This window comes from Neofelis nebulosa, chromosome 7 (assembly GCF_028018385.1).
Source record: "Neofelis nebulosa isolate mNeoNeb1 chromosome 7, mNeoNeb1.pri, whole genome shotgun sequence".
Classification (NCBI taxonomy): domain Eukaryota; kingdom Metazoa; phylum Chordata; class Mammalia; order Carnivora; family Felidae; genus Neofelis; species Neofelis nebulosa.
In genome coordinates, this window is record NC_080788.1 from 32,135,377 (window position 1) to 32,153,431 (window position 18,055).

General features: G+C 37.9%; 1 protein-coding gene across 5 annotated transcripts in view; it reads left to right on the forward strand.

Annotated features, from left to right (window-relative positions):
• The window catches only part of EDC3 (enhancer of mRNA decapping 3), a 60,677-nt gene that overhangs the window by 3,890 nt on the left and 38,732 nt on the right, over positions 1-18,055 (forward strand). For all 5 annotated transcript variants that reach the window (XR_009263956.1, XM_058737054.1, XM_058737050.1 and 2 more), the window contains exons 2-3: positions 14,318-14,499; positions 17,709-18,028. Coding sequence is in view for 4 of the 5 variants with exons in the window: in XM_058737054.1 (XP_058593037.1) it covers positions 14,336-14,499; positions 17,709-18,028 (484 nt within the window). In the remaining variant the exon portion in view is untranslated. The remainder of the gene's footprint in view (positions 1-14,317; positions 14,500-17,708; positions 18,029-18,055) is intronic.

An 18,055-nucleotide genomic window follows, 5' to 3' on the forward strand; every position in this document is an offset into this window, starting at 1 on the left:
TACATATTCTAAGACTGTGTGTAATTGGCCAGCATAAATGGGCACATTTGTTCCCAACAAAGACAAATACAAAAATGTTAAATTCCTTATACATAATAGCCCCCCAAACAGGATGGGTAAATACACTGAGGCATAGTTATATAATAGAATACTATATAGTCATGAGAAAGAATGAACTATTGCTACATACAACAATAAGGATGAATCTCACAGATGTAAAATTGAGCAAAGAAACCAAACACTTCAAAAGAGAACCTTTATAAATAAAAAAATAAATAAGAATCTTTGTGATTCCATTTATATGAAGTTCAAAAAGGCTATTTAGGGGTGCCTGCGTGGCTCAGTTAAGCATCCGACTTTAGTTCAGGTCCTGATCTCACGGTCTGTGAGTTCAAGTCCCAAGTTGGGCTCTGCTGACAGCTCAGAGCCTGGAGCCTGCTTTAGAATCTGTATCTCCCTCTCTCTCTGCCCCTCCCCCGCTCGCACTCTGTCTCTGTCTCAAAAATATTTAAAAAAAAAAAAAAAAAAAAAAAAAGGGCTACCCCAATCCTTTGTGTTAAATATCAGAATAATGGCTACCTTTGTGGGGACACAGTGGAAACTTCGTGGGAGTTCAAAGTATTCTGTGTCTTGATTTAGGTGGTGGTAATGTGGGTGAATTAATATGCAAAAGATCATGCAGCTGTACACTTAAAATATGTAGGCTTACTATGTATATTAGGCCTGATAGAAAAGTAGAAAGTAAAAGACATCAAAGATTGGTCTCCTTGTGGCTTCTAGATCTCCTTCTGCTTCAGCTGTTGCTCTTCTTTTGACACGAAGATGCTAGCCCTCTGATTGATGAAACCCCCTTCCTTAGTGTGTTCATCTGATTCGGAACCCAGATGGCACTCACTGGTTTTAGATTTACTGGTTTAAATTAATAGAGCAATTTTCTTTATAGAATGAGCCTATTTGATGAGTTTTGGATAATGCATTAATGTATTTTACATAGAGGGAAGTTTGTGATAATAGGGCAATTTGTTACACGTCGAGTGGTTACTTTTTAAAAAGTTTCTATTGTAGAACTGGCAGTCCACGTTTTAAAGCTATTAAAAGTTCTCAATTATTACCAATATAAACTTGAATGTACAACATCTTTTTAAATTATAGTTGCTGTACAATCTTATATTTGTTTCAGCTGTAATTCTGTACATCACATTGTGCTTATTACCATGATGGATATGGGTACCATTTGTCACCATACACTGTTGTCACAATATCATTGACTATGTTTCCTGTGCTGTACTTTTCATCTCTGTGACTTATTTTGTAAGTGGAATTTTGTACTTCTTAAATCCCCTTCACCTAATTCACCCTCTGTGACTTATTTTGTAAGTGGAATTTTGTACTTCTTAATCCCCTTCACCTAATTCACCCATCCCCTCAACTCCATCCCCTCAACTCCATCCCCTCTGGCACCCACCATTTCTCTATTTATGATTCTTTGTTTTGTTTTACATGTAAGTGAAGGCATATGGTATTTGTCTTTATCAGACTTATTTCACTCAGCATAATGGCCTGTGGGTCCATCCATGTTGTCACACTTGGCAAGATCTCAGACTTTTTGACGACCGAGTAATATTCCTGTGTGTGTACCACATGTTATACATTTATCTGTCAGTGTGCACTTAGGTTAGCTTTCATTTCTTAGCTATTGTAAAGCTACAGTGAACATAGGGGCGCACCTGTCTTTTCACACTGGTAGTTTTGTTTTCTTTGGGTAAATACCCAGTAGTTGAATTACTGGATTGTATGGTATTTCTTTTCTTTTCTGTTTAATTGATATTCAAGTTAGTTAACGCACAGTGTAGTCTTGGCTTCAGGAGTAGATTCTAGTGATTCATCTCTTACGTATGATACCCAGTGCTTGTCCCGAAAAGTGCCCTCATTAATGCCCATCACCCATTTAACCCATCCCCCTGCCTTCCCCCACTCCAGCAACCCTCCATTTATTCTTTGTATTTAAGAGTCTCTTACAGTTTGCTTCCCTTCTCTTATGTTCATTTGTTGAGTTTCTCAGATTCCACATATGAATGAAATCATATGATATCTGTCTTTCTCGGACTGACTTGTTTTGCTTGGCATAATGCCCTCCAGGTCCATCCACATTGTTGCAAAATGGCAAGATTTCATTCTTTTTCATTGCGGAGTAGTATTCACTGTAGGTATGTATGTATGTATGAATGTGTATATCATTTTAATTCATCAGTTGATGGACATTTGGGCGCTTTCCATAATTTGGCTATTTGTCTTTAAAAAATATAATTTATTGTCAATTTAGCTAACATACAGTGTATACAGTGTGCTCTTGGCTTTGGAAGTAGATTCTCATGATTCATCGCTTACATACAATACCCAGTGCTGATCCCAACAAATGCCCTCCTCAATGCCCATCACCCATTTTCCCCTCTCCCCCAAACCCCTCCCATCAACCCTCAGTTTGTTCTCTGTATTTAAGTCTCTTATGGTTTGCCTCCCTCTCTGTTTTTTCCCCTTCCCTTCCCCCATGGTTTTCTGTTAAGTTTATCAAATTCCACATGAGTGAAAACATAGGATATCTGTCTTTCTTTGACTTATTTCATTTAGCATAATACTCTCTAGTTCCATCCACATTGCAAATGGCAAGATTTCATTCCTTCTCATTGCCAAGTAGTGTTCCATTGTATATCTAAACCACATCTTCTTCATCCATTTGTCAGTTGATGGACATTTGAGCTCTTTCCATAATTTGGCTATTGTTGAAAGTGCTGCTATAAACATTGGAGTACATGTGCCCCATGAATCAGCACTCCTGTATCTTAGTAGTATAAATTCCTAGTAGTGCTATTGCTAGGTTGTAGGGTAATTCTATTTTTAATTTTTTGAGGAACTTCCACACTGTTTTCCAGAGCAGCTACACCAGTTTGCATTCCCACCAACAGTTCTAAGAGGGTTCCTGTTTTTCCACACCCTTGCCAACATCTGTTGTTTCCTGAGTTGTTAATTTTAGCCACTCTGACTGGTGTGAGGTGGAATCAGACTGATTTTGATTTGTATTTCCCTGATAACGAGTGATGTTGAGCATCTTTTCATGTGTCTGTTGGCCATCAGGATGTCTTTGGAAAAGTGTCTATTCATGTCTTCTCATTTCTTCATTGGGTTATTTGTTTTTTGGATGTTGAGTTTAAGTTCTTTATAGATTTTGGCTACTAACCTTTTATCCGATATGTCATTTGCAAATAACTTCTCCCATTCCATTGGTTGCCTTTTAGTTTTGTTGATTGTTTCCATTGCAGTACAGAAGCTTTTTATCTTGATGAGGTTCCAATAGTTCATTTTTGCTTTTATTTCCCTTGCCTTTCGAGATGCGTCGAGCAAGACGTTGCTGCATCTGAGGTCAGAGAGATTGTTGCCTTTTTTTCCCTTTAGGGTTTTGATGGTTTCCTGTCTCACATTTAGGACTTTCATTCCTTTTGAGTTTATTTTTGTGTATGGTGTAAGAAAGTGGTCCAGTTTCATTCTGCATGTTGCTGTCCAGTTCTAGCATCATTTGCTAAAGAGATGTCTTTTTTCCATCGGATACTCTTTACTGCTTTGTCAAAGATTAGGTGGCTGTACATTTGTGGGTCCAATTCTGGGTTCTCATGCACATTGGTCTGTGTGTCTGTTTTTGTGCCAATACCATACTGTCTTGATGATTACAGCTTTGCAGTAGAGGCTAAAGGCTGTGATTTCTCTCACTTTGGTTTTCTTTTTCAACATTACTTTGGCTACTTGGGATCTTTTGTGGTTCCATACAAATTTTAGGATTGCTTGTTCTAGCTCTGAGAAGAATGCTGGTGCAATTTTAATTGGGATTGCATTGAATGTGTAGATTGCTTTGGGTAGTGTTGACATTTTAACAGTATTTGTTCCTCCATTCCATGAGCATGGAATGTTTTTCCATTTCTTTGTGTCTTCAGTTGCGTTCATAAGCTTCCTATAGTTTTCAGCATATAGATCTCTTACCTTTTGGTTAGATTTATTCTTAGGTATTTTATGGTTTTTGGTGTAAGTGTAAATGGGATTGATTCCTTGATATCTCTTTCTGTTGCTTCATTATTGGTGTATAGAAATGCAGCTGATTTTGTGCATTGATTTTATATCTTGTGACTTTGCTGAATTCATCTATCAGCTCTAGCAGTTTTTCGGTGGAGTCTTTCAGGTTTTCCATATAGAGTATCATGTCATCTGTGAAGAGTGAAAGTTTGACTTCTTCTTTGCCAATTTGGAGGCCTTTTATTTCTTTTTGTTGTGATTGTTGAGGCCAGGACTTCCAACACTATGTTGAACAACAGGGCGAGCGTGGGCATCCCTGTCATGTTCCTGATCTTAGGGGGAAAGCTCTCAGTTTTTCCTCCATTGAGGATGATATTAGCTGTGCGCCTTCGTATATGGCTTTTGTGATGTTGAGGTATCCCTTCTATCCCTACTTTCTTGAGGGTTTTTATCAAGAAAGGATGCTGTATTTTGTCAGATGGTTTTTCTGCATCTATTGACAGGATCATATGGTTCTTATCCTTTCTTCTGTTAATGTGGTGTATCATGTTGATTGATTATGAATATTGAACCAGCCCTGCAACCCAGGAATCATGGTGAATAGTTCTTTTAATGTACTGTTGAGTTCGATTTGCTAGTATCTTGTTGAGAATTTTTGCATCCAGCTTCATCAGGGATATTGGCCTGTAATCCTTTTTAGAGGGGTCTTTGGTTTTTGGAATCAAGGTAATGCTGGCTTCATAGAATGAGTTTGAAAGCTTTCCTTCCATTTCTTTTTCTTTCTTTCTTTTTTTTTTTTTTTTTTGAATTTCTATTTTTAATTTTTTAGGAAGCTCCATACTGTTTTCCACAGTGGTTGTATCAGTTTGCATTCCCACCAACTGCACAGGGCTTCCTTTTTGTCCACATCGTTGCCAACATTTATTGTTTCTTGTCCATTTGGTATTGCTTATTCTGACAGATGTGAGGTGCTATCTCATTGTAGTTTTGATTTGTATTTGCCTGATGATTAGTGATATTGAGCATCTATTCATGTGTCTGTTGGCCATCTGTATGTCTTCTTTGGAAAAATGTCTATTTGGGTCCTCTGTCCATCTTTAATCAGATTATTGGGGTTATTTTTTTGTGTTGTGTAAGTTCTTTACAGTTTGGATATTAAACCCTTACTGGAGAGGGTACCTGGGTGGCTCAATCAGTTAAGTGTCTGACTCTTGATTTTAGTTCAGGTCATGAGCTCATGGTTTGTGGGATCGAGCCCTGCATCAGGCTCTGCACTGTGTGGAGCCTGGTTGGGATTCTTTCCCTCTCCCTCTCTCTCTGCCTCTCCTCTGCTTGTGCACATACTCTCTCTCTGTCAAAATAAATAAATAAACATTAAAAAAAATAAACCCTTATTGGATATATCATTTGCAAATATCTTCTCCCAGTGGTAGGTTGCCTTTTCCTTTTTTTGGTTTCCTTTGTTGTGCAAAAGCTTTTTAAAGACAACATCAGTGTCTTAAATACATATATTGGGTAAAGAAGAAATAAAAGTCTTTCACATCTCATGAATTTCTGGTAGTTGAAAAAATTCTTGTTACTACAGCTTTTCATTCTGCAGCTAATAATACAAGCATCAGAGTAGGATTATGACGGAGTATAAATGATGGGAGAGGAAATTCATACTTCTGTGATACTAAAGTAGACAAAGGCTGGTCAGGACATGGGAAATAAGCCTAAAGTATGTGTATTTTGTGCCTTTTACCATCATCAGTGTTGTGGAAATTGGGTTGCATCGGAAATTCACCTGATTTCTTAAATGCTTATATTGATAATTGTTGTAACTCAGTGATGGGTATGTGGGGTTCATTATGCTGTTCTGCCTACATTTGTGTATGTTTGAAATTTTTTGTAAAATGTAAAAAAAAAAAAAATCTAACAGTTGATCCTGCTAACACATTATTTTCTGTTCTGTCAGCATAGTTTTCTGATATTTACTTAGATCACTGGAAAATTCCCTGAGTTTTTCTTTAGGTTTTGTGTTTCTGATGGGACATACTCTTTTTACCACAGGAGTGTTTTTTATTTTTCCTTTTTTAGGCTGTATATTTTATGTAGGTGTATTTCTGAAATTAATACTTGAAAACAGCTTGAAATGCTCTTTCTTTTCTGTTTTTTCATGGAGAATGCCAAGCAGTATTTCATTTTGTACTTAATATTGTATGTTATATTTATACTTACCTGCTATTTCCTGACTTCCTTCTGTATGTAGGGCAATGCTGGATTTCATATCTTTGTAGGATTTTGCACAGAGTATGCTTAACAGGTATTCTGATTTTAGAACTATTTCCAAGAAGGGCCAAGGCATCTAAATATAAATATTTATATACTCTAGATTTTGAGTGATTAACTTCTGTCAGATTTATGACATGTAAATTCATTCATTGATTAAATATTTGCATTTCTTTTTAATTCTGGACACTCTTACTGGCTGAACAAGGCAGAAAAGGTCTCTTGCCCTCATGAAGCTTACATTTTAGTGGGGTGATACAACATAAACTAATAAAGTAATTCGTGTTGTGATTAATTTTGAGACCATAACAGAAGATGAGGTGTTGAAGAGTGATGGTGAGTAGTGACATTAGATTGGGGTCGCCAGGGAAGGCCTCTTTGGGGTGGTGACATTTTAGCAGATACCAGAAAGACAAGATAGAATTAGCTATTCATAGTTTTGTTGTAGCGTAGGTTTTTTGTTCCTTTTTTTTGCTGAGTAGTGTTTTGTTGTTAATACCATAATTTATCTCTTGTCCTTGTTTCTAGTTTTTGCTATTGTGAATAAAGCTACTGTGTACATTTGTGTACAAGTTCCTTTTTGAGCATGTTTTCATTTTTCCTGGGTAAATGCTGGGAATGAAATTTGGGGTCATAGGTATGTGTTTAATATTGTAAGAAATCATTAAACTCTTTCCCAAAGTCGTAGTATCATTTTACACTATCAGCAGTGTAAGGGGGTTCCAGTTGCTCCATATCATAACACATATTTGGTGTCACCTACCGTCCTTTAAATTTTAAGCCAAGATACCAAAATGGTATCTTACGGTGTTTTTTCCAACATGATTATTTTTTATTGTTGTAAAATACATGTGTATAAAAGTTACTATTTTAAGTGTGTAGTTCAGTGGCATTGAGTACAGTCACATTGTTGTGTAACCATTACCACCATCCATAACTTTTTCAGACTCCCAAACTGAAATTCTGTACCCATTAAACAATAACTTACCATTCCCTGTTCCCCCCGCTCCTGGCAGCCACCTTCTGCTTTCTGTCTCTGTGGTAGAATAGTCTCTTGTGTCGGGTAGTCTCTTGACTGCTGTAGGAAACTCCTATCTGGCTTATTTCACTTAGCATAATGTCTTCAAGGTTCATCTGTGTTGTAGCATATATCAGAACTTCTTTTTAAGACTGAATGATATTCCACTCTAGGTATATACCACATTTTGTTTATCCGTTCACCCAGCATGGATGTTTGAGTTGTCTCGTTGTGTTTTAATTTGCATTTCCCCAGTAATTAATGATGTTCAGCAGCTCTTCGTATGTTTATTGGTCATTCAGATAACTTCTTTTGCCCGTTTTTAAAAAATGTGTTTTTCCTTTTTTATTGCTGATTTGTAAATATTCTTTATGTATTCTGGATACAAGTCCTTTATCAGATATATTGATTGTGAATGTTTTCTTCTTGACTGGCTTTACCTTCCCCCCCCCCCCCCCCCCCCCTTGTTTTGGGCGATAGTAGAAGAAAGAACCATTGTTTTGCTTCTTGAAATGCTTGGCTTGGCCAAGTCTGGGAGGTAGCCTCCATAAGAAGTGATTTTGGGATGTGGCTAGACTATGTGGAATATCTTCTTAAATATTTTATTACGTTACCATTATTTTAAATGTATGACTAACCCCATTCAGAGAATGATTTGGTTTGAAAAGAAGTTGAAAAAATATGACTTGGAAAAAAATAGTTTTCTGCTCTGGGACATTGTAATCAAAGCTAGATGACTTTACCTTTTTACTGATTGGGGCGTTATCCTAAGAAAATAATTTAGGACAAGCACTATATGAAATTGATCATTGCTGCATTAATTATAATTGTGAAAGATGGAATTCTCTAAATGTTCAATAAGAAAACTAAGTGGGGTGCTTGGGTGGCTCAGTTGGTTAAGCATCTGACTCTTGATTTCGGCTCAGGTTATGACTCAAGGTTCTTGAGTTTGAGCCCCATGTTGGGCTCTGTGCTGTCAGTACAGACCCTGCTTGGGATTCTCTCTTCCTCTTTCTCTGCCACTCCCCTGCTCATTCTCTCTGTCTCTCTCTCTCTCAAATAAATAAGCATTTTTAAAACACTTTTAAAAAATAAAATGGGATAGTAAAGTAGCTACCCCGTAGAATTGTCATGAGGATTGAAGGGAAGAATGCCCCTAAAGTTTTGGCTGAGTCATACTAAATGCACAGTAAATGCTGGGTGCTGCTGCTGCTGTTGCACAACATGATGGTATGTGTTTAAAGGCTGTGGGATTGGGGCGCCTGGGTGGCGCAGTCGGTTAAGCGTCCGACTTCAGCCAGGTCACGATCTCGCGGTCCGTGAGTTCGAGCCCCGCGTCAGGCTCTGGGCTGATGGCTCGGAGCCTGGAGCCTGTTTCCGATTCTGTGTCTCCCTCTCTCTCTGCCCCTCCCCCGTTCATGCTCTGTCTCTCTCTGTTCCAAAAAAAAAAAAAAAAAAAAAGAAGGTGGTCAATAAACGGGTGTTGACTCTATAAAAAAAAATAAAGGCTGTGGGATTATGTGTGTTCCACTCACCTTTTATTTTCTTAGCGGTAGTTTTTTTCCCCTTCCTTTCTGTTACCTATCATATTAAACCATCATTAGATTCAGACCACCTATATGAAAGGTCAACTTCTTTCCATCTCCATTGATCTGTTACAGTTTACCATCAGCTCTCAGATGCTCTGCTCTAGTTGCCTCCCAGTTGGTCTCACTGAAAAAAAAAAAATATATATATATATATATTTTTTTTTTGCATCTTTTCCAATTTATATTCTTTTTTTTTTTTTTTGAAAAATTTTTTTTAACGTTTTATTTATTTTTGAGACAGAGAGAGAGCATGAACGGGGGAGGGGCAGAGAGAGAGGGAGACACAGAATCGGAAGCAGGCTCCAGGCTCTGAGCCATCAGCCCAGAGCCCGACGCGGGGCTCGAACTCACGGACCGTGAGATCGTGACCTGAGCTGAAGTCGGACACTTAACCGACTGAGCCACCCAGGCGCCCCTCCAATTTATATTCTTTATGGTGACTTTTGATAATTAGAACTTTTACATTTTGATGAAATCTAATTCATCAGATTTTTTTTTTCTTTTATGATTAGTACTTATTTGTGTTTTGTCTAAGCTTTTTCTCACCCAAGGTCACTAAGATACTGTTTTCTTAGTAGCTTTAATAGTTCTAGCTTTTATGTTTAGATAGTTTGTTTCAAATTGATTTTTTTGTATCTGGTATGGGATAGGAATACAAGGTTATTTTTCCTCCTGTATATTCTAGTTCATTTTTTGAAAGATACTTGAATTTCTTTATTGATTTATCTTGGTACCTTGCTTGGAAGTCAGTGTGGGTCTGTTTCTGGGCTCTGTTCTGTTCCATTGATTTCTTTGTCTAGCCTTGCACCAACACCACAGATTTTCTATAGCTTTATAGTAAATTTTAAAATGAGGTGGTATAAAACATGTAGCCTTGTTTTTTATTTTCATGATTATTTTGGCTGTTCTAAGTATTTTGCATTGCCATATGCCTTTTAGAATCAGTTTTTCAGTTTCTTCAAAAAGACCAGTTGGGATTTTTATTGATATTTGTATTTGAATGGGGAGAATTGACAACGTTGAGCTCTTTGACTTATGAAGGTGGTACATCTCTCCCATTTATTTAGATCCTCTTTTAATTTTCCTCAGTGGTCTTTTATATTTTTCGTTGTAGAAGTTCTGCATGTTTTTCATTAGATTTATCCTAAGTAATGGTTTTTTTTTAATCCTAAGTAAAGTTTATGGTTTTTAATAGTACTACAAATAGTATTTTAAAATTTTATTTTCAGTTTGTTGCTAAAATAAACTGAGAGTACAGTTTATTTTAAATTGAGCATGTATCCTGTGACCTTGCTACATTAATTTATTAGTTCTAGTAGGATTTTTTTAGTTGGTACATTTCTTAGGGTTTTCTACATACACAGTCAATCATATGGTTTATAAGTAAAGACATTTTTAGTTCTTCCTTTCCACAATTTGTGCTTCTTATTTCTTGTTGCAGTGTAGAACCTATAGTATGGTATTGATTAGAAGTAGAAATGATGGAAGTGGATATCCTTGCCTTGTCCCAGTCTTTGGGGGTAAAAGATTCATTATTTCACCATTAATATGGTGTTCACTATAATTGTTTTGCAGATGCCCTCACTCCCCCCTTTTTGATTTCATGAATGGATATTGAATTTTTTCTGATTATCTTTCTGTATTTATTTATTTTTTAAAGATTTTATTTTTAAGTAGTTTCTATACCCAATGTGGGGCTTAAACTTAACCCCAAGATCGAGAGTCACATGCTCTGCCAACTGAGCCAGCCAGGCACCCCTGTCTTTCTGCATTTATTGATATCATATGTGATTTCCTTGTTTATTTTGTTAATGTGGTAGGAGACATTGATGTTTTAAAATTTTTTATTTTTTATTTTTGTAATGTTTATTTTGAGAGCTAGTGTGTGTGCTAGTGCAGGGGAGGGGCAGAGAGAGGGAGGGAGAGAGAATCCCAAGCAGGCTCTGGGCTGACAGAGCCCCCACCCCCCACCCCCCCCCATGTGGGGCTCAGTCTCACCAAGTGTGAGATCATGACCTAAGCTGAAATCAAAAGTCAGACACTTAACTGACTGAGCCCAGGGGACCCTGATTTTTTTAAATTAAACCTTTTATTTGAGATAATTGTAGATTCTTATGCACTTGTAAGGAACAATACAGAAACATTCCATATACCCTTCCCGGTTTCCCTCATTGGTAATAACATTTTCAAAAACTGTAGTACAGTATCACTACTAAGATATTGACATTGATGTGGTCAAGATACAGAATATTTCCATTATTACAAGGATCCCTTTTATAGACCTTTTGTTGCCCTTTCATAGCCATCCCTATTTCCTTCCTGCCTCAGCCCCTCCCTAAACCCTGGGAACAACTCATCTCCATTTCTGTAGTTTGTCATTTCAGAAATGTTAACACAAATTGAATCAGATGGAATGTAACTTGATGGGGTTGGCTTTTTTTTTTTTTTTTTTTTTTTTTTACTTTTTCTCTATGGTACCGCAGTTTGTTCAGCCATTCACCCATTGAAGGTCATCTTGGTTTCTAGTTTGGGCTTATTTGTGTGAACTTAAGTGTTGCTTTCTCTGGGATAAATGACCAGTTGTGCAGTTGCTGAGTCATGTAATAGTTGCATGTTTTTAATATTTTTTATAGATTGCCAAATTGTTTTCCACAATGGCCATACCATTTAATAATCCCATCAGCAGTGTGTGAGGAATCCAGTTTTTCCACATCCTTTCCAGGATTTGGTGTTGTCACTAGTTTTTATTTTAGCCATTCTGGTTGATGTGTAGTGATCTTTCATGGTAATTTTAAACTGTATTTCCCTAATGGTTAATGATGTTGAACTGTTGAACATCTTTTCATGTGCTTGTTTGCTGTCTGTATATCTTCTGTTTTGAAATGTCTTTTTGTGTCTTTTGCCCATTTTTTAATGGATTTTTTTTCTACTGGGTTTTCAGAGTTCTTTATATATTCTATATACTAGTCCCTTGTCTCTTTCCGATATGTGGTTTGGAAAAATATTTTCCCCATTCTGTAACTTGTCTTTTTTATCCTCCTAACAAGGTCTTTTATAGAACAAAAGTTTTTAGTTTTGAAGAACTCCAGTGTATCTGTTTCTCTTTTTATAGATTGTGCTTTTGGGGTCTAAGAACTCTTTGCCTCACCAGATCCTGAAGGTTTCTCTTATATTTTCCCTAAAAGTTTTATAGTTTGACATTTTACGTTTAAGTCTATAATTATTTAAAAACATTTTTTTAATGTTTATTTATTTTTGAGAGAGAGAGAACAAGTAGGGGAGGGGCAGAGAGAGAGGCAGACAGAAGCAGAAGCAGGCTCCAGGCTCTGAGCTGTCAGCACAGAGCCCGACACAGGGCTTAAGCCCACAAACCATGAGATCATGACCTGAGCTGAAGTCGATGCCCAACCGACTAAGCCACCCAGGTGCCCCAAGTCTGTAATCATTTTTAATAAATGTGTGCATTATGAGACTTAGGTCAGGGTTTAGTTTTTTACTGATGGATATCCATTTGCCCCAGCACCATTTGTAAAAACTATGTTACTTTGGTTGAATTACTTTTGCATTTTGTCAGAATCATTTTGGGGCATTTTTGTGTGTATCTGTTTCTGGGTTTTCTATTCCATTCCATTGATTTATATATCTTTCCTCCCACCAATACCACATAGTTTTGATTACCATACCCATATAATAAGCCTTGAAATTGGGTAGACTGATGCCTCCCATTTTCCTGTCAAAGTTGATTTAGTTATAAAAAGGTTGTAGTTTGTGTGATTAGATGTCTAGGTAAATATTATCTTTACTGTTTTTTCTTTAAAACAATTATAATATCTTTATAAATTAAATTATATTGCTTATTCATTAATATAACAAACAAAAGTAATTCAAGTATAGTTAACCTACAGCATTATATTAGTTTCAGGTGTACAGTACAGTGACCCATCAATTCTATATATTACTCAGTGAACATCAAGATGAGTTGTACTCTTAATCCCTTCACGTATTTCACCCATCCCCCCACCCACCTCCCCTCTGGTGACCATCTGTTTGTTCCCTATAGTTAAGAGTCATTTTATTTTATTTTATTTTATTTTATTTTATTTTATTATTTTATTATATTATTTTATTTTATTTTTTGCTTATATATATATATCCCCTCAGCATTTTTTTTTTTTTTTAACTTACATCCAAGTTAGTTAGCATATAGTGCAACAATGATTTCAGGAGTAGATTCCAGTGATTCACCCCTGTGTATAACACCCAGTGCTTGTCCCAGCAAGTGTCTTCCTTAATGTCCCTTACCCATTTAGCCCATCCCCCCTCCCACATCCCTCCAGCAACCCTCTGTTTGTTTTCTATATTTAAGAGTCTTATGTTTTTGTCCCCTTTCCTGTTTTTATATTTTATTTGCTTCCCTTCCCTTATGTTCATCTGTTTTGTTTCTTAAATTCCTCATATGAGTGAAGTCATATACATGTCTTTCTCTGACCAATTTCAGGTAGCATAATACCCACTAGTTCCATCCACATAGTTGCAAATGGCAAGATTTAATTCTTTTTGATTGCTGAGTAATACTCCATTGTGTGTGTGTGTGTGTGTGTGTGTGTGTGACATCTTTATCCATCTGTAGAGTCTGTTATTTGACTTGTCTCTTTTTCCCTTTTTGCTTGTTTTATTTCTTAAATTCCACATGTGATTGAAATAAGATAATTGTGTTTCTCTGACTGGCCTGTTTTGCTTAGCACTATATGTTTTAGCTCTATCCATGCTGTTGCAAATGGCAAGGTTTCATTCTTTTTTATGGGTGAGTAATATTCCATTGTGTGTATATGTATGTGTGTATGTATGTATGTAAACATCGCATCTGTTCTTTGGGTAAATATGCAGTAGTGCAATTACTGGATCATAGGGTAGTTCTATTTTTAATTTTTTGAGGAACTTCCGTGTTGTTTTCCGTAGTGACTGCACCAGTTTGCATTCCCACCAAAAAAGTTTTTTTTTATTTAATTTTTTAATGTTTATTTATTATTGAGAGAGAGAGAAAGCATGAGCATGGGAGGGGCAGAGAGAGGAAGAGACACAGAATCTGAAGCAGGCTCCAGGTTCCAAACTGTTAGCGCAGAGCTTGACACGGGGCTTGAACTCACAAACCGCGAGATCGCGATCCGAGCCGAAGTCGGTCGCTTAACTGACTGAACCACCCAGGCACCCTCCCCCCCACAGAAAAGTTTTATTTTTTTTGCTTTATTACTTCAATTAAGGATGTGACAGAATATGTATTATTAAGCAACACCTGGTTCAGAGCCTGACATAATATTTGCTGATTTTAATTAAAGATTTGTCTGTTTCTCAAGATTTGAATGGCTCATTCTCTCTACAGTGGTCTCACATCAGCAACATGGCTACGGATTGGCTGGGCAGTATTGTGTCCATCAACTGTGGTGATAGCTTGGGGGTCTATCAGGGAAGAGTGTCAGCAGTGGATCAGATCAGCCAGACCATTTCTCTCACCCGGCCTTTCCACAATGGAGTGAAGTGCCTCGTGCCAGAAGTCACCTTCAGGTGAGTGTCCTGATTTCTTCAAATCTAGTCTCGTGGTCTGTGGAGCTTGGATCTAGGTCCGATTGCCGACGTTCTCTTGTATGGGGCTGCTTTTGAGGAGAGTCTTGTCAGGTGAGATTTTGAAGTCTTAACTCTTCTAGTCTAGCTGCTGTTTCAGCATAGAGTTTGTGTTGTGTCATAATTAACTTTCAGCCAATGAATCGGGGTTTGTCAAATATTTTTCTCATCTCTGTCAAGCACTCAATATTATTTAAGTGGGTCAAATTCAGAATAATCTTTCTATTTTCTTTCTCAGATTTTTATTATTTGTATTTTTTTATATCTAAGGCCTTTATTGATCCTCCCCCCACTGCATAAATGTATCTCTCTTTTAGATTTGTATTGTAATTTATCTCCAGAAGCACACTGTCTCCAGTAGCTGAGGTCCTTAGTTACTGAAATGTATTTTTCTTTCTTTTTTTTTCTTTTTAATGTTTATTTACTTATTTTGAGAGAGAGTGTGAGCAAGCATGAGTAGGGGAGGGGCAGAGAGAGAAGGGAAGAGAGAATACCAAGTAGGATCAAGCTGTTAATGCAGAGCCCAACACAGTGCTTGATCTCATGAATCATGAAATCATGACCTGAGCCAAAACCATGAGTCAGATGCTTAACTGACCATGAGTCAGATGCTTAACTGATCTCAAGTTCAGTTGTCTGCAAGTTCAGTTGTTGTCTTCACATCTCTCTTTTCACCAGTTTGTCATACAGCCTCCCTTTCTTAGGTTAGAGCAACAACAGAATGGTCATATGAGAGCTTCCTCGACTCTCTAAAAAGTACCTTCACGTAATCTTTAGGAGTATTCAATTCTTATTTCTAACCCCTTCTAAAATCTCAATAGAAGACATACCCTGTGTGTTCAGGGCTACCCTTGTCCTGTACGCTTCACATACTATCCTTTTCTGTCTCCTTTGACACCCTACTCCATGTCTTTTGTGTCTTCATTATCAGCCTCTATACTGTCTTTCTCCTCTTTGCATTCCAACATTCCCAGCCTTCCCCCACAGTTCACACCCTCCAACACCCACGTCCACCCACAGCTTGCATGTGCCATTAGGTATTGCCCGTCCTTTCCTTTCTCTTTATACCCACGGTTCTTTTCAGAGCAAAATAGTCTGTTTTCATTCCCTTTGTGGCCTCATTCTCTAGTTCTTCTTTTCCCCACCATTGTCTTTTTTTCTAATTTTACCGTCTTGCTAAACTAGCTCTCGCTAGTTCAATGTTACAAATGAACTAATTGCCAAATTCTGCAGCAGTGTCTTCATTCTAACGTTAACTCAGATGCCGCCTGTTGAAGTGTTGTCTTTTAGTTCCTCTGTCACTCCTTTGGGTTTTCTTTCCATGTATTCTTCCATTCCTTTACATCCCCGACACCACGTTCCTTTTCTTCTACTTTTTTTTTAATGTTTGTTTATTTTTGAGAAACAGTATGTGAGTGGGGGAGGGGCAGAAAGAGAAGGAGACAGAGGATCCAAAGTGGGCTCTGTGCTGACAGCAGAGAGCCCTATGAGGAGCTTGAACTCACTAACTGTGAGATCGTGACCTGAGCCGAAGTTGGATGCTTAACTGACTGAGCCACCCAGGCGCCCCTCTTCTACTCACTTAAGATTGATTTACTCAAAGTTCTGTCTTTGATTCTTTTCTTTGTCTGTAATCTCTCTCGACCACTTCATGTGTACCCTCGTACACATTGAGACCCCAGATCTTTAATTTAGACCCATTATCTGAACTCCTGACACTTATTTTGTCTATTGGTCATTTCCAGGTGGATGTCCCACAAAATATCTTTCTGTTTTTACACGCGGTGTAGGACTGGACCCTGAGATCAAGAGTCGGATGCTCTTTCAACTGAGCCAGTCAGGCACCCCTTGCACAGAATATCTTTTTTTTTTTTTTTTTTTTAATGAATATGTGAAATTTGCTCACATATTCTTTTTTTTTTTTTTTTAATTTATTTATTTTGAGAGAGAAAGCGTGAGTGGGGAAGGGGTAGAGAAAGAGGGAGAGAGAAAGAAAACCAAAGCAGGCTCTGCACTGCCAGCATGAAGCTTCACATGTGGCTCGAACCCATGAATTGTGAGATTGTGACCTGAACTGAAGTCAGACGCTTAACTGACTGAGCCACCCAGGCGCCCTGCTCCCACAAAATATCTTAAATTTAAGATTTTCAAAGCTGAACTCATCATGTTATCTGTAGGTTTCTTCTTTCAAAGGTCTACCCTTAATCGGTAACTAATTATACCTTTCCGAGTTAGAAACTTAGGAATCATTGTAAATTCTTTCTCTTTGATCCTCATGCTTAGTCACCAAACCCTATGGAGTCCAAATGTCTCTTGGTTTCATCCTCCCCTCTCCATTTGCATTGTCACTTGCCCTGTTCGTTGCCTCTATTTCTTGCTTGATCTCCTCACTCAGTGTTCTTCCCGCTAGCTTTTCCACCTTCCCTACAGCCACTAGAAAAATGTAATATGAGTATGATCTGGTCCCCGTTACCTCCACAGCTTTGCCTCCTGTCACTACTATCCATCTCCAGAACTTTCCCATCACCCCACAGTGAAACTTCATACCCTGTAAACACTAACTCTCCAATCTCCTTTTCCTCCAGCCCTGGTAACCAATTTTTTACCTTCTTTTTCTATGAATGGGACTATTCTAAATATCTCCTATAAGTAGAATCATTTAATAATTGTCCTTTTGTGATAGCTTATTTTACTTATTAGCATACTGTCTTCAAAGTTCATCCATGGTGTACCATGTGTCAGAATTTCCCTCCTTTTAAAGGCCTGGTGGGGTGTCTGGGTGGCTCAGTCAGTTAAGTGTCCAACATCAGCTCAGGTCATGATCTCACGGTCTGTGAGTTCAAGCCCCTTTTTGGGCTCTGTGCCGACAACTCAGAGCCTGGAGCCTGCTTCGGATTCTGTGTCTCCCTCTCTCTCTGTCCCTCCTCAACTTACACTCTGCCTTCCTCTCTCTCAAAAAATAAACATTAAAAAATTTTTTTAAAGGCCTAGTAAGTATTTCACTGTAAGTCTGTACCATATTTTGTTTATCTGTTCTTTCATCTTACCGTGGACACTCGGGTTTCTACCCTTTGGCTCTTGGGAAGAATACTGCTATGAACATGAGTATGGCACTATTAGTTTTGAGACTTGGACTCTTTTGTGTGTTTCAGGGCAGGTGACATTACAGAATTAAAAATTCTGGAGATACCAGGTCCTGGAGAAAATCAACATTTTGGAGACCTTCATCAGACAGAATTAGGCCCCTCTGGTGTTGGGTACCAAGTGGGTATCAATCAGAATGGCACAGGCAAGCTGGTGAAGAAGCCAACCTCTTCCAGCAGTGCCCCTCAGAATATCCCTAAGAGGACAGATGTGAAGAGCCAAGATGTTGCCGTTTCCCCACAGCAGCAGCAGTGCTCAAAGAGCTATGTGGACAGGCACACGGAATCCTTGAGTCAGTCCAAAAGTTTCCGTCGTCGGCACAACTCTTGTAAGTTGGATCAAGTTGATGTTTCTT